The sequence below is a fragment of the Equus przewalskii genome, chromosome 10 (assembly GCF_037783145.1).
Source record: "Equus przewalskii isolate Varuska chromosome 10, EquPr2, whole genome shotgun sequence".
In the NCBI taxonomy this organism is placed as follows: Eukaryota; Metazoa; Chordata; class Mammalia; order Perissodactyla; family Equidae; genus Equus; species Equus przewalskii.
In genome coordinates, this window is record NC_091840.1 from 15,728,091 (window position 1) to 15,743,767 (window position 15,677).

At 44.1% G+C, this 15,677-nt stretch overlaps 1 protein-coding gene across 2 annotated transcripts; it reads right to left on the reverse strand.

Annotated features, from left to right (window-relative positions):
• Positions 1-4,304: 4,304 nt before the first annotated feature.
• On the reverse strand, positions 4,305-14,447 carry TACO1 (translational activator of cytochrome c oxidase I). 2 transcript variants are annotated; one of them, XM_008518316.2, is made up of 5 exons: positions 13,491-14,447; positions 11,882-11,988; positions 10,385-10,512; positions 9,176-9,353; positions 4,305-8,574 (listed from the first exon to the last, which is right to left on the reverse strand). In XM_008518316.2, exons 1-5 carry the CDS (start codon positions 13,768-13,770, stop codon positions 8,374-8,376), a joined length of 894 nt encoding a protein of 297 aa, XP_008516538.1. In that variant the 5' UTR covers positions 13,771-14,447; the 3' UTR covers positions 4,305-8,373. The 2 variants fall into 2 exon arrangements, with proteins under 2 accessions (XP_008516538.1, XP_008516539.1); XM_008518317.2 differs by having other exon boundaries at positions 11,882-11,985; positions 13,491-14,015.
• Between the last annotated feature and the right edge of the window lie 1,230 nt (positions 14,448-15,677).

The window sequence follows — 15,677 nt, forward strand, 5'->3', positions numbered from 1 at the left end:
CCTGGCAAGTCCGAGCTCCGGTCCAGGCGCTGCACTTGCCCAGAGGCAGGGGAGGCCTCACCGCTGCCCGCCTTTTCCTGGGTCTCATACCTCGAAGGCCACACCCTTCGAGGGGCCGGGGTAGTGCTGGAATGTGGGTCCTTGGAAATCTGGGAGTTCCGCCGCTGGCTTGGGCCGAAACCAGTAAGTGGCAAAATCAGAGGGGTTCTGTTGGAAAAAGCCTTTTTCTTCCTGGTTATAAAAGCAATACAAGCTCTTTGTACTAAAATTGATAAAGATACTTAAGTAAAAATCCCACCCCAGAGATAATTTTCTCTTTCCTACCGGGATACACAACATTTGACAAAAATCGCTTCATATTGTTTTGTAGTGCGCTTACATTTTATTATAAGTATTTTCCCGTGCCACTGACTATTGTTCCAAAACAGTTGTACTGGCTGCATGATATTTCAAAATAGAGAGTGAACATAATTAATTTCCCCAGCCCCCATTGTTCAACATTTTATACACCTAGATCTTCAGATTCCAAGTTCACCACAATTAATATGGGCTCCCTTCCTCTGGTCCCTGTTCAAGTGTAATATAAATTAGATGCCAGAATAATCTTCCTCTGATGCCATTTTCAACTGTCAACTAAGAACATTTAGTGCTGGCTTTGCCTTGGGTGTCAAATCTCTTAAGAAATACCTTAGACTCCCCTCTTTACACCCTGTCCCCCAATATTTAATCAGGCCCCTTGTCCTGTTAGGTTGTTTTTTTCTCCAACAAGCTTTTAAGTCTATCATTTTCCCACTTGATTAGATCCCTACCCAGTTTATTGTAGTTCCTTAACTATAATAATCTCTCTTTTCTGGGAAGGGGAGATAGAGTAAAGGGGAAAGAAAGTTAATACTTATCAGTCACTTACTATATGCCAGGCACATTATCTCATTTAACCTTTGCAATAACTAGGACGTAAGTAATACTGTTGGCATTTAATGATGAAAGTGAAGCTCAGAGAAGTTAAGTATGATGTCCAAGTGGTAGAGCCAGGATTCATACCAGGTCTGTCTGACACCCAAAGGCTATGTATGTTCTTGCACTAGGCTAGTGTTTCTTGACCACTTTTTCATTATCAGCTCCCAAGGAGAAAATTTTAAATGACTTAATTAAATTTAAATTCTCCCTAATGAGAGAAATTAAATGCTAAGGAATAAGATTTTGTCAGGTAGGGTTGAGCTTTGAAGGCCACATACCATTGTATTATCTAAGATTTCTTTCACCCCTTAAGAATCATTTTTCACCCTTTGGGATATCACCCTGGTGAGAATGCATGTAATAGGCCAGTGCTGGAGGTCACAGTCTGCCAATGTGAGGCTCAGATCTGACCCTTAATTTTATTAAGCTGTGAGAAAAATATTTTAAAAAGGCACATTTATGCCAGTGGAAATCTTGCGCCTACTCCATTGCCTGTATCCAAAAGTCAATGTTCAGCAGCTTCTCTTGGAATGTCTAAAACACACCTCTAATTTAACATATTTTACACTGAACTCTTGATTCTTTCCCCCGCTCCCCCCAAAAATACCCTGCTCCTCTATTTTCCCAACTGTTAAAATACAAACCTAGGAGGAATATTCCTTGATTTCACTCTTTCCGTAACACCCCTATATCCAATCATTCAGCAAGTCTTTTCAGCTCATTTCAAAATGTATCTGAATCCGACCACTTGTTACCACTACCACCCTAGTCCAAGCCGCCATCCTCTCTCCTGGATGACCACCTTAGCCTGTTACTTGGTCTCGTTTCCTCTGTGGCCACCCAACAAATGATTCTCCACAGAGCAACCAGTGATCCTTGTAAAATGTAATTCAGATCATGTCACTCCCCTGCTGTCAAGCCTCCAAAGGCTTCTCATCACACTTAGAATAAAAGTCAAACTCTTTGTCATGGTCTTCCAGGCCCAACAGGAGCTGGCCCCTGCCATCCTCTCCTACTTCATCTCTGCCACTGGCCTTCTTACCATACTTTGAACCTAACAAGCTCAGGACATTTCACCTCAGGTCCTTTGCACTTGCCATTTGTTCTGCCTGGAATGCTCTCCCTCAAGATGTTCCCATGGCTAATTCCTACATTTCTTTCAGGTCTCTGCTCAAATGTCAACTTCTTGAGTTCCTAACCACTCCATCCAAAATCTCTCTCTCCTCCATCATTCTGTGTCCCCCTATTCTGCCTTATTTTTCTTCACAGTGCCTGTAATTATATATTTACTTGTCTTTCCTCCAACTACAATGAACATAAGCCGTGTATGAGCAGGGACTTTGTCCTGTTCACTGCTCTATCACCAGCACTTAGAATAGAGCCTCATACATAGCAGAGAACTGCAATACCACTAAAGTCTTTAGCTGAAAAGAGCCTTCTGATTTTCCTTCTACTGTTCTAGCAACCACTTTTTTTTTTTTTTAAAGATTTTTTTTTTTCCCTTTTTCTCCCCAAAGGCCCCCGGTACATAGTTGTATATACTCTTCGTTGTGGGTCCTTCTAGTTGTAGCATGTGGGATGCTGCCTCAGCGTGGGTTGATGAGCAGTGCCATGTCTGCACCCAGGATTCAAACCAAGGAAACACTGGGCCGCCAGCAGCGGAGCGCCTGAACTTAACCACTCGGCCACAGGGCCAGCCCCTAGCAACCACTTTCTTTGAGGGCTTCATCCCATTGTCTGTCCCTTAACCAGCCATCTCAAACATTCCCACGCGCAGTTACCATACTGGACTTTCTTCTCAATTCCAGAGGTATCATCCCCTTGAGTATCTATCCCACAGGCACCTTGGTTCTACAGGTCCAAACTGAATTAATCATTTTCCTCCATAGTTCTGTATTTCCTCTGCCTGTGTTCAGTTCCCCAAGTTGGATGCCTTCGAGTTATCTAACTACAAAAGCTTCCTCTTCATTTCCCTTCCCCCAGGGCTAATCTAAGACCATGTCTCCAATCTGTCCACTCCTCTCCCATCCCAGTTCCACCATCCTATTTCAAACCACCAAAATCTCTTACTTGGATTACTTAGTGTAACTGCCTCCCAGTGTGTGCTCACATCACAGGGTGATCTTTTTAAAATGGACACCTGATCCTGTCATGCTCTACTTAAAAACTTTATAGTTTCCCATCTCCCTTAGGATAAGTCAAATATGGGAATGTAGCCAACAAGGCCCTTCAGGACCCAGACCTTTCCTTCTCTGGCCACACGTTTTTCATTTTCCCACCTCCCTGACCCTGTCATTCAAATTCTATGTTCTGGCCGCACAGAACCACTGGCAGTTCCTCAATTATGACTCTCTCCTGCCTCTACATCTCTGCATGTGCTATTTTCTCTGTTTCAAACACTCTTTTTCTCCCACTCTTGTCCCCACCCCATTCTGTCAGGGAAGAACTAAGCCTAAACATGACTCCCTCCAGGAGTGATGTTTCCAGACAGATACTCCCAAATCTGGGTACCAGAGCACATATCAAAGCACTTGTCCTGGTCTATTGTGATTGCCTTTAAGAAAGTAAACATAGGGACAGAAGATGTGTCATTCAAATTGGTATACCTGGCATCTTTTATAGCGCATTCAAAAACCAAATATTTGTTGAATGAGTAAGTGAATCTTAAATGGGGATGTTAGTAATTGAGTGTAATTTCCACAAATGTGCCCTTTTAGCTATAAATTTTATCTTCTCTTTCTTTGTTGTTTTTCCCCTCACTCTTCATTTTCCCCATGTGAAGCCTCCCAGCTGGACCATGCCTTCTCAAATCTGTTCCCCTGGTTTTATACTGATTAGATGCCCCTGGTTAAGCACCTGGGCCATATCTGATCCCAAGAATCACAACCTACCCTTAGTGCTCAGGGCCTCAGAAAGTGCTGGTCCCATTGGGCAGCCCAATCATACACCAGCTGCACACTTTCCTTTGTTTTTTTGGTTTTTTTTGAGGAAGATTAGCCCTGAGCTAAAATCTGCTACCAATCCTCCTCTTTTTGCTGAGGAAGATGGGCCCTGAGCTAACATCCGTGCCCATCTTCCTCTACTTTATATGTGGGACACCTGCCACAGCATGGCTTGCCAAGCAGTGCGTAGGTCTGCACCAGGGATCTGAAATGGCGAACCCCAGGCCACCAAAGTGGAACGTGCGAACTTAACTGCTGCACAACCGGGCTGGCCCCCACACTTTCCTTTTTTTATTTCAAGAGCAGAGGGACACCTGGACACATGATAGGGAACAATAAATACAAATTTGTGAATTCTCAATGAATTTGGTGTAAAAAAGAAAACAAGCCAACTAACTTTGCACCTGATTTGATGAAAATTCTTTTAATTTAGAGGTGAAGTGGAATATATTCAGATTACCAATTCAACCAGTTAGTTTATCTGCATTGTTAAGGAATGATGTACATCTCATGGAAAATTTTTACAACCCTGATGTTTTATATATTATTGACATTTATTCTAAAGGAAAATCTCTTTCATTTTGAAATTCTAGTCTATAAATTTAATACTTTGCAAGTGGGCAAAGGTAAAGAATGTTTATTGAAGCATCTTTTGTAAGATAGCAATCCAAATGTCCATTGATAGGAGACTAGTTAAATAAATTAAGGCACATTAATTAATACAATAAAATATTATGTAGCTCCCAAAAAGAATGAAGCAGACTTCTCCATACTAATACCAACAAGTGTCCAGGATATATTCGGAAGTGAGAAAAAAAAAACAGGTTATAAAGCAGAAATGTAAAGGGTGATCACATTTCAATTTTTAAAAATGTTCATTCATACTTAGTGGGAAAAAAGGCCAACATTTATTGAACACTTACTATTACTAGACGCTGTTTTAAATTCTTAACATATATTAACTTTTTTCTCAAAACAGCCCTATGAAATAGGTACTATTATCCCCATTTTATAGATGAAGAAATAGGTGCAGAGGTTAAGTTCTCATCCAAGGTTGCTAGCAATTGGCAGTCAGAATTTGTTCTCCAGCAGACTGGTTCCAATGACTAGAATAATATAGAGTAGATTGTTAATGGTTGTTGTATCTTAAGAGATAGGATTAGATGGGACTTTTTTGTTGTTGTTACATATTTCTGTAAGGTTTGACTTTTAAATAAACAATAAATGTTACCTTTTTACCCTAGACAAAAGAAAGACAAAAAGAGGAAAAGTGAAAACTGCTATCCTATTCACTGTCTGGGGATAGATAAGAGAGAAAGTGATTTCAGTTAAGACTAGTGTGGTATCTATCTTAACACTCTCTTTTGCCAGACCTGTTGGCTCATTTATTTTCTCTTCATAGAATGTCTCCAGAGGAGTCCCCAGGGATTCAAATAAAAATCTAGAAGTTGGGGTCTCTTAGAGTTTGAAGCTTTATTGACTGCTATGTTCTAAATTTCAGAGAGAAAAAAAAAAACTCGACCACATGGTTGAATTTCCATAGTTGGCTGGAGGCAGAGCCTTCACTGTTCCTGTTCAAATCAGTTAGGGCTGGGGCGGGGGTGGGGGTGGCAGGGTGGCAATGAGTGAGGGGCAGGGACAGGCAGCTATGTACTCCATGAGCACTTCTTGTAAGAGTCAAGGCTATGGACAGAATCTGTCACAGATACCTCCATCCACTGAAAGGACACTTGAAAGTGAGTCCCAGCCAGCTGCAAGGCACTGAATGGTTTTGTGTTGCTAAGACAATGACCAAAGATAAGGCAAAGGTGACCCAGGACCAGACCCCATTCTTCTGACTTTAAGGTGTGCCTGACTCCTGGCCTCTCACATGCAGTCTCCCTAGTTGGACAACAATGTGATGTTTTCTTTCTTTAAAAATTTCTTCCCTGATAAAAATAATACATGATTTTAGAAAATAAAACTCAGTAATAATATCACCACCCAGAGATAACAAGTTTTCTTGTCTTTTTCAGAAAGTTCATATATGGGGCCAGCCTGGTGGCATAGTGGTTAAGTTCACACACTCTGCTTTGGTGGCCCTGGGTTCATGGGTTCGGATCCCAGGTGCGGACCTATGCACCACTTATCAAGCCATGCTGTGGCAGGTGTCCCACATATAAAATGGAGGAAGATGGGCACAGATGTTAGCTCAGAGCCAATCTTCCTCAGCAAAAAGAGGACTGGCAGTGGATGTTAGCTCAGGGCTAATCTTCCTCAAAAAAAAAAAAGTTCATATATACAGTATGATATATATTTAAAAATTTGGACCATACTATACACATAGTTTTGCCTCTTTGTTTTCCACTTAACATTATATTGTAAACATTTTCTCTGACATATTCTTTGAAAAATAATTTTTAGTGGCAGAATAACTCATACCCTCTCTATTTAACTATTCAGTTATATACTTATTTAACTGTTTAACTTATGTGGCTAAAGGTCTCTTTACCAGATCTGGAGTAAGGTTTCATTTCCACCTTTCCCGTATTAACTGCAGGGAAGACTGCAGGGCACCGCCAGGGGTCAGTACCGAGTCGTCTAGGATGCCTTGATGTAAGAAAATTGGTTACACAAGAATCCATATTAACAAATCCTATCTATTAGATTAGAGGACTATTCACATGAGTAGCCAAGTTCCCTCCCAGAGTAGGCTCCCTTAGTGCAGATTTCTCAGATCAGAAATTATCGGAGTATTTAAATTAATTTATATTCAACATTTACAAAACAGAGCTATTTTATAAACCAAGGTCTATAAATATAAGATGTACTATTAGACCTGTTCTCACCTGCTTGGTATGAGACTGTGCATAAAATATTTGGTCTATTTTATAGGTTTGATATGAAAAACAAATAAATAACATATGAAAGTATCTTATAAATTACAAAACAGCATTTAAACTTTAAGTTGCCCTATTTTAATGAAGTGCTATTCAGATCCTTGGATGAGTTATGTCTTATAAAAACTAAAGAATCTCAGGTAGTATCAGGATTCTGAAATGAGGTATGAGAGCGTACGCTTTGGCATGATCATGGATTATTTCATGGATTATTTTCCTTCCCCCAGCCTTTGCTCTCCAGTTTTTGAAGTCATTGTGGAGTTAGTAATCTGTTTTACCTAGAAGCTGAAGTTATCATTTATACCCAATTTGCTTTTGTTCTTTTCCATCCTCATTTACCTGACTCCTTCAGGAAAATGACTCTGAGCTCAGAACTGCCTTAAACAACTTATAAGTAGGTGAATAACAGGATCAAACAGCTACTCCAGGCCCAACATGTCTGATGGGCTACAGCACCAGTGGTTGGCACTCCTGGTCTCTCTAAAGCCAGGAGCAATTCTTAGGAGCAAAAGGCAGCAAGGACCCTATTTCCCACCTGGCTAGGTTTCTGACTCAGCCCTTCACCCTTCCTTCTGTTCTCCTTTCCTCTCCAGTTCCCAGTGCTCCATCATTTGGCATCAGTGATGAAAAGGAGCTAGAGTTGGCGTTCTAGGGACCAAGCAGCTTTCAAAACTAGTTTGGCATTGCCTTTTCTGAGAGCAGTCCAACCTGCTGACAGGTCCACTCTGACTAATCTCAGAACACACAGGGGCCTGGGCAAAGTAGGGCCTGGGAGTCCCTTATCATTGGCACTTGATTTCCTACTGGGTTAGAGCCTTAAGATCCCTGGCAGAAGCAGGGCACAGAGGCCACATGAAGAGAACAAGGATGCGTGTGCAGCAGCTTACATTGCCTTGGGACAGCTCGGGGGAGAGCAGTCCTGTGTCTTCCCTCTGAGGCCCTATGTCCTAGAGCAGGATCTAACACAGGGTACCAATTAAACAGCTTGTGCTCCTGATAAGTGCAGTCTCTGGTACATAGTAGGTGTTCAATAAATATTAGTTGCATGAACGAATGATAGGTTTAGGCCACTAGACCAGCAGTGGAGCAGAGTGCCTGGAGAGCTACATTTCTATGGTCAATCAAAAAACAGTCCTAGGAATGAAGCAGTGGAACTAAGCCTATAGACCTGAAAGGAAGTTAAGAGGGTCCCAACAACTGGACACAAACCCAGGAAAACTCAAGGGTCATACAACAGCAATGCAGCAAACCAGATCAATCACTCTTATTATTTCCGAGCAGTTTCTAGTACATGGGCCCTCCGGGCACCTACCATCCCCGCAAAGGCCAACTTTCTGAGATCAGAGTCTGATCAGCTAGCTGGCTCCACCCCGCATTGAGGAGGGAGTGGGGGCACTCATCCAGGAGGGCTCGGAGACACCAGCAGGGCTGATAAAGAGGCCCCACGGAGATGTGGTGATTCCCTTGGCCACAGAGCTGCAGTCTTGGTCTTATGCCTCCTAACCTGCTAGGCCCCCCACCTGCTTCAGTCTCAGAGGATGCTACAGAAGCCTGTGCTCCAGAATAGGCTGCCAGTTGCCTTGGAAGGAGCCCGGTTACTCAATGTTGTCATAGACCTGGATCACGTCCTCGTGGTTGCCGAGAGCCTGGATGAGATGAGCAGCCTGCTCCAGGTCGGGGTCAGCCAGTCGCACTTTTGTGTTGGGGATGAACTCTAGCGTACAGGACACAGAACACAAGCCCAGGGAGTCCAGCTTCTTCCTCACTTGATGCAGTGAAGAAGCATCACAAATAAACTAGGGACAAAGGAAAGTCAGGAGGTGAGGAGTCAGAAAATAACAGGACAAAGCTGGAGAGAACTTTGTAAGACCTGAATGGAACTATTATAATGTATCACTGGGTCTGAGCTCTTCACTGGCAGAGAAATAGTTTTCAGCGTTCTGAATCTTTCCCATAGTCCTCAGTAGAGTGAGCCCTATCCATTATTCACTTAATAAGTGTTTGTGCAATATGTGAACTCTTTATGTCACCTGCACCCCAGGTGCAGGAAAGAGGAAACTGAGAGACATGCCTTAATGCATCTATTAGGACCCTCTCAGAAGTCCACCAAACACTAAGGCTGCATACTCACTCTATTTATTTTATTTATTTATTTTTGAGGAGGATTAGCCCTGAGCTAACATCTGCTGCCAATCCTCCTCTTTTTGTTGAGGAAGACTGGCCCTGAGCTAACATCCATGCCTATCTTCCTCTATTTTATGTGGGACGCCTGCTACAGCACGGCTTGACAAGTGGTATGTAGGTCTGCACCTGAGATCCAAACTGGCAAACCCGGGGCCACTGAAGCGGAATGTGTGAACTTAACCACTGCGCCACCAGGCTGGCCCCCATACTCACTTTAAAAATGTTCTTTTCCTCTTCGTCTTCAGTTTCCTTGACATCCTCAGCTCCTGCTTCGATTGCCAGCTCCAGGGCACGCTCTAGGTTCACAGCTTTCTTCTCTCTGTCCTCCATTCCAACCACAATCACCCCCTTTTTGTCAAAGGAGTGACGAGCTCCTTCAGCCATCATTCCCCTGGTAGGAAAGGAAACAAGTCAGAGTGAATGTCTTTAGACACTCAGCCACCACGAAGCGCTGCATTCTAACACTCTACTTCCCACCCAGCCTCTGGAGTACAGACAGACGTGGAGCAGCTCTTTTCCTGAAGGAGAAGATGCAGCTACTGCTGGGCAAAGGAACAATCCAAACATATCCCCACCCTCTATTTTCTGCCCTGATTGGAGTTTAGAGGATGCAAAGACTTTGCTCATCAGTTCCTGTGCCATTAAGATTCCAGTCCTGGTGGGCTGGCCCAGTGGCACAGTGGTTAAGTTTGTGCACTCTGCTTCAGCAGCCCGGAGTTTGTGGGTTCGGATCCCAGGCGAGGACCTACACACCACTCATCAAGCCATGCTGTGGCGGCATCCCACATATAAAGTAGAAGAAGATTGGCATGGATGTTAGCTCAAGGCAAATATTCCTCAAGCAAAAAGAGGAAGATTAGTAAAAGACGTTAGCTCAGGGACAATCTTCCTCACTAAAAAAAAAAATTCCAGGGGCTGGCCCCATGGCCGAGTGGTTAAGTTTGCGCGCTCCGCTGCAGGCGGCCCAGTGTTTCGTCGGTTCGAATCCTGGGCGCAGACATGGCACTGCTCGTCAGACCACGCTGAGGCAGCGTCCCACATGCCACAACTAGAGGAACCCACAACGAAGAATACACAACTATGTACCGGGGGGCTTTGGGGAGAAAAAGGAAAAAATAAAAAAAATATTTAAAAAAGAAAAAAAAAATTCCAGTCCTGGTGGTACATTTTAAGACCTGGACATTATATGGCTGTAGATGGGATGATGGGATGAAGAGGCCTTTCTACACCTGATGAACAAGTCTTTTGGATCCTGCCTAGTACAGAACACATTAAAGAAGAATAAATGATCCCATTTGGATTCTGTTAAATATGAAGTGTGCTTAAAACTTGAAACTCTACCAGGAACAACAGTACTTTCCTTGCAAAGAATTGGAATCTCAAGGGTCCATCCCCTTCTACTCTCTCCAGACACACACCTACCCATTCTTGTTCAGGATATGTTTGATGTCGGAATGGCACTTGGAGCCACTGTTAGATAATGCTTCAATGAGCAGAGAAGAGCCACCAGGGCCTCGACCCTCATACAGCAAATAAACATCCTTGGTTTTCTGCAATAAACAACATTACACATTTTCCCATTTCCCAATTCCCTCCTACATGTCAGCCCAGAACCACAGACACCACAAAGTTGACTTTATTGGATGAGCTCTCTCAGCTAGAGCCTAGGCTTTCAAGTCTTTATTTTTGTCCCCACCCTCTGAGAGGAGGTCCTTGGGACCAACTTTTGAGGTAATTGGAGGTACCACCCCTTCCTTGGAAGGGAGTCTATTTTTCTGGTCCCTGAACAATCAATCAGCCATCTCCCAGTTTTGTTTCCTCCCCTCCTCTGCCCCCTGCTAAATCCCACATCTGTCCCCTAGTCACTCCCACCAAGACTCATCCTCTTATACCCCATCCTGCCTTAAACCCACCTGTGAAGTCTCAATGCTCCTACCCCTGCGCTGCTGAGTACTGCTGTGGGAAATTGCACAGACCTGGGCCCTATCATAAGCGCAACTGACAATAGCGTGGCCGCAAAATTTAAACAATCAATCAAAAACTTTAGTGACCAATCTCATCTGGATGTCCCATGTTGCCTCTGCTCATCCCTTGCCCATGCATCGGATCTTCACCACTCTCTCCAAGCCCTGCTGCCTTCCCAGCGACTCTCAACTGATGACTTCTTCCTCTTTTACAAGGGAAATGAAGGACCACCAGGCAGGGGAAAATCCTCACGAAGGCAGTATGTATAATGGAGAGAGCACAGGCTCTGCAGTCTGACTGTCTGGTTTCAAGTCTGTCATGTTCTGTGTGACTTGGTCGCCTAATCTTTCTGTGCCTCAGTTTCCACTTAAGACTGTTTTGAGGATTCAGTGAGATAATGCATACAGAATTCTTACCAAAGTGCTTGGCTTAGAGTAAGCACTCAATAACTATTAGCTTTTAAGATGATTATGACTTCTTCAGATCCTTCCTACTTGCCCCAGAGGAAGTGGTGTCCCCTCACCTGGCTCAAAGGTAATTCCCACACCGGGATCTACATCCCTAGCCGTCCCACCATCACTATCACCCACAGTCTTCCCTTTTCTACTGGCTTTTCTCCTTTAGGGCATATCTGAAAAAGAAAAACAAACCTTTCCTCAATTTAACACCAGGGCTTTCCCCACACTGTGCCTTTTCCTTCTACCCCATCTCCTCACAACTTGACTAAGCAGTCCTAGGCTGTATGGTTCTGTACATTATCTACCCATCCTATTCCTGATTGTGCTCCCATCACCAATGTCCAAGGACAGAGAGCCACTAGAAGGCTCTGGGTTGAGGATGTCAACCACAATGCTACTCTTCTCTCTGATAATTTAAGGAATGTTTGGTGGCCTTTCAGACATGGACCCTAGAGGGGCTGTGATCAATAACAAGAATGTCAAACTGAGGACACACCTCCATTTTCAGCGATGCCTCAATTGTTGACTTGGGCATGTGTTTGCTGCGACACACCTCTAAGATGCTGGCCAGATTACTGTTGAGCTCAGGGTTGGGGCCTCCTTCTGAGACAGACAGAAAAGAGTAAAGACATCTCATTACAGCATGGAATAAAAAGGGATTTCTGCCCCCTCCACCCCACAAGCCAAAAGAGTACCATGTCACCACTTAGCTCTCAGTTAGTTTATCCAGAGTTTGAATGGGATATGAAGGAGAAGTATTTTGGAAAAGTAGTTTCTTTTTTTTTTTCAAAGATTAGCACCTAACAACTGTGCCAATCTTTTTTTTTGTTTGCTTTTTCTCCCCAAATTCCCCCAATAGATAGTTGTATATTTTCATTGTGGGTCCTTCTAGTTGCGGCATGTGGGATGCTGCCTCAGCATGGCCTGTTAAGTGTGCCATGTCTGGGCCCTGGATCCGAACAGGGGAAACCCTGGGCCCCTGAAGCAGAGTGCGTGAACTTAACACTCGGCCACAGGGCTGGCCCCCTGGAAAAGTAGTTTCTAATTCACTCTGTCTTTAAGGATGGATATCTTTCTGCTAGGTTTCAGCAAACATCACCTTGCATCAGATGAAGAGGGAAGGGATGTAAATAGTACCACATTTTCTGGACTTATTAGTACCCCTTGCTCTGACTCTACTATTTTGTGCATAATTACTGAAATACTCATATGACATCGAAATCATGCTGTCTCTGAAGGTAGGAGCTATATGTCAGTATCCTTGTATTATCAATGCATGGCACATAACAAACACTCAATAGTCTAGGTTGAACTCAACATCAAGAATTTAGAAGAAAAGGAAGCAAAGAGAAATACCAGGCATGAGTTCTAGAGGTAAATAAATATTTACTGAGTGCCTATTATGTGCCAGAAACTACTTCAAGGTGAGCACTATCCTGTTTTACAGAAGGGAACTGAAATTCAACGAGGTTAAGCCATTTGCTCAAGGTCATACAGTTAGTAAGTTACAGAAACCAAGTTTTCCTGACTCCAAAGTCCATGCTTTTTACAGGGCTTGTCCACTCCTACATATATCTGATATTCAATACAAAAAAGCCTTGTTACAGTGGCTATACAACTGAGAAGAGACATTGTTGCAAACCCACCTTCCAAGAAAATGTATCTCAGGAAACCCTAAGGAAGCAAACTGAGGCCTGGGCAAGTAATAACTTTACTCAATGCCCTGCCACAACCTATGTGCTACCAGAGGGGACTGCAGACAGCTTGATTTGTCTCTTCAGGAGAGATACACACGTGACTTTACTCTTAGGGTCTGTTTCTATGAAGAACCCAGCTACAGACTAGGATGAAGTCACTTTTACCATCTTATCTTCCTAAGAGCAGCTCCGTGACAAGGTGACAGACGCTTGGCGTCTGGAAAGGTGAGCGGGGACACGGGATGTAGGTAGGTGTTTTGAGGGCTTATGAGGTGGGCAACGGTGGGAACTGGGGAAGGAAAACAAAATGAAGAGCCAAGGATCGGAGTAGGCCCTGACCTAGCTCCGGGAGGCAAGCGAGGCCCTGGGCACAGAGACTGCAGGGGCAGGTGATCGTCAGGTTCTTACCTTTAACCGCTAGGCGGATGCTCAAACAGAGCTTGGAGAAGATGCGACTTCTTTCAGTGTCCTTGGGACCCTTGATATGCCGGACTTTGGACCACTTGTTGTGCCCGGCGGGGACCGCCGCGGTGAGGTGCAGCGTCCTACCCTGAGAGGGGCTGCAGCCCGAGGTCTCAGGCCAGGAGGCCAGTGGGGCGCGCGGAAGAGCCGCCCGGGTCCCGGGGACTCGTGTCCGCAAGCAAGGGGCAGCGGCCCTGCTCAAGCTGAGGGCGCCCCAAGCTGCCATCGGCTTCGACCCTGGGCCAAGGTCAGCAAGAGCAGCGAAAGAGCAGCGGCCAAGGTCAGTACGTTGCGTCTACCGCCGAAACAAGCAGTTCTGGAGCCTACGGTCGCTTCCACCCGTTACCGGAGACCCAAAGGCCCCGGCCCTCCCCGGGTAGTCCGAATGTCAACCACCCCGCACCGTCTCCGCCGAAGCCGGGAGTGGGTACTCTCGGTAGTGTAGCACACTTCCTTTCCCCGGTCCGTTCCAAAAATACGTCCGCAGAGCCCGAAAAATCCGTTCCGCCGTCGCACGGTACTCGCTCCTCTCCCGCAACTGCGCAGAACCGGGGCCGAGGTGGAGCGATTCCATGCTCAATCCCTCCTGGTTGCGTGGGGAGCTCAGTATTCATTTCCCACAATGTTCTGATAGAGATACATCTGAGTTATGAAACTGATTTTGCCTCCGAATTGCTTCCCAACTCTGAGCAGGTCCAGAATGATAAAAGTTTTATTGTTGCAAAGAAATGTATAATTTAACCGCTGCCCAGAGATGATGTGCCCAATCACAGAGAGAGAGAGAGAGAGAGAGAATCAAATTTCCCTCTCCGTTTTCTCTCTGCTTACCCCAAAGAGCAAACCAAGGCCGTTAGGAGGAGAAGATAGAGAAGAAACAAAGTGGCAATTGCTGAAAATCTTCTCAGTGGCTCCCCATGCTGGTGAGACTAAATCCAAAGGATCTGGTGTGTTAGAGGACAGGACTGTGTGAGAATTAAGCCTGTGGCCTCTGGAGTTAGACTGGGTGGGTTCAAACCCTGGTTATTACACTTACAAGTGTAACCTTGGGCAAGTTCTTTTATTTTCCTATATTTCAGTTTCCCTATCTGTAGAACGGCCTTTCGAGGATTTAATGGGATAATGGATGCAAATTACATAAGCATAGATTTTATGTTAGTTATTATTATATAGGAACTTCCATAATCTCAGATCTACTCATTTTTCCTGTCTTATGTCCTGACACTACACTCTGGTTGGTGGGAGTTACTCACTGTACTCTGAATACAAATTCTTTATCACTTCTTTGCTTCTCTCTGCTTGGAGGGTTCTTCACTGTCTCGCTCGTAAGATCTTTATCATGTGTCAAGACCCAGCTCAGCTGTCACCTCGGCAAAGACTTCTTACAAGTTCTCCTTTGAATTTTTAGCTGTAACTAATAGTTCACTTATGAATTGTTCCTTTATTATTGTTTATTATCCAAGCTACTTGGGCTTGGCACTCTCCTCCTTGTATTTGGCGGGTTAGAAACCCCAGATTGCTCCTAGTACTTCTCCCAATTCCTGTATTAAGCACAAACCTGTGTCCTTGCTGGTCTGTGTTCTACTTCACTTCACCTGGATTGTTTTTGTTTTTCCTTCCAGATTCAGCTCAGGCATCATTGCCCACCAGAAGAAAACATCTCTAAATTGTCCAGTTAGGCTCAGATGCCCTACTCTGTGTGCTCACATAATCCTTCATGCATGTCTGTTCCGTAGCACTTACCTTTTTTATATCAAAATGTTTGTCTCTGCCATATTAAATTCTTTGAGAGCAGGGCTGTATTCCTGTGCCCAGCACAGTTCGTTTTTTTAAATAACTTTATTAACATATAATTCACATATAAGTTACCAATTTAAAGGATGCAATGATTTTTAGTATATTCACAGATTTGTGCAGCCATCACAATCACCACAGCTGGCAACCACCAGTTTACTTCTGTCTCTATGGGTTTGCCTATTCTTGACATTTCACGTAAATGGAATCATACAATACGTGGTCCTTTATGACTGGCTTTTTTCACTTAGCATAACGTTTTCAGGTTCATTCATATTTAGCATGTATCAGTATTTCATTCCTTTTTATTGCCAAATAATATTCCATTGTATGATTATACCA

Bases quoted from the DNA above. Each gene is read 5' to 3' on its own strand.
- TACO1 (XM_008518316.2), bottom strand. From the start codon at position 13,770: ATGGCAGCTTGGGGCGCCCTCAGCTTGAGCAGGGCCGCTGCCCCTTGC. The intron at 11,989-13,490 runs GTAAGAACCTGA...TGTCTGTCTCAG, and splicing joins CATCCGCCTAGCGGTTAAAG to AAGGAGGCCCCAACCCTGAG. The intron at 8,575-9,175 runs GTGAGTATGGGG...CTTTGTCCCTAG, and splicing joins AGGAAAAGAACATTTTTAAA to TTTATTTGTGATGCTTCTTC.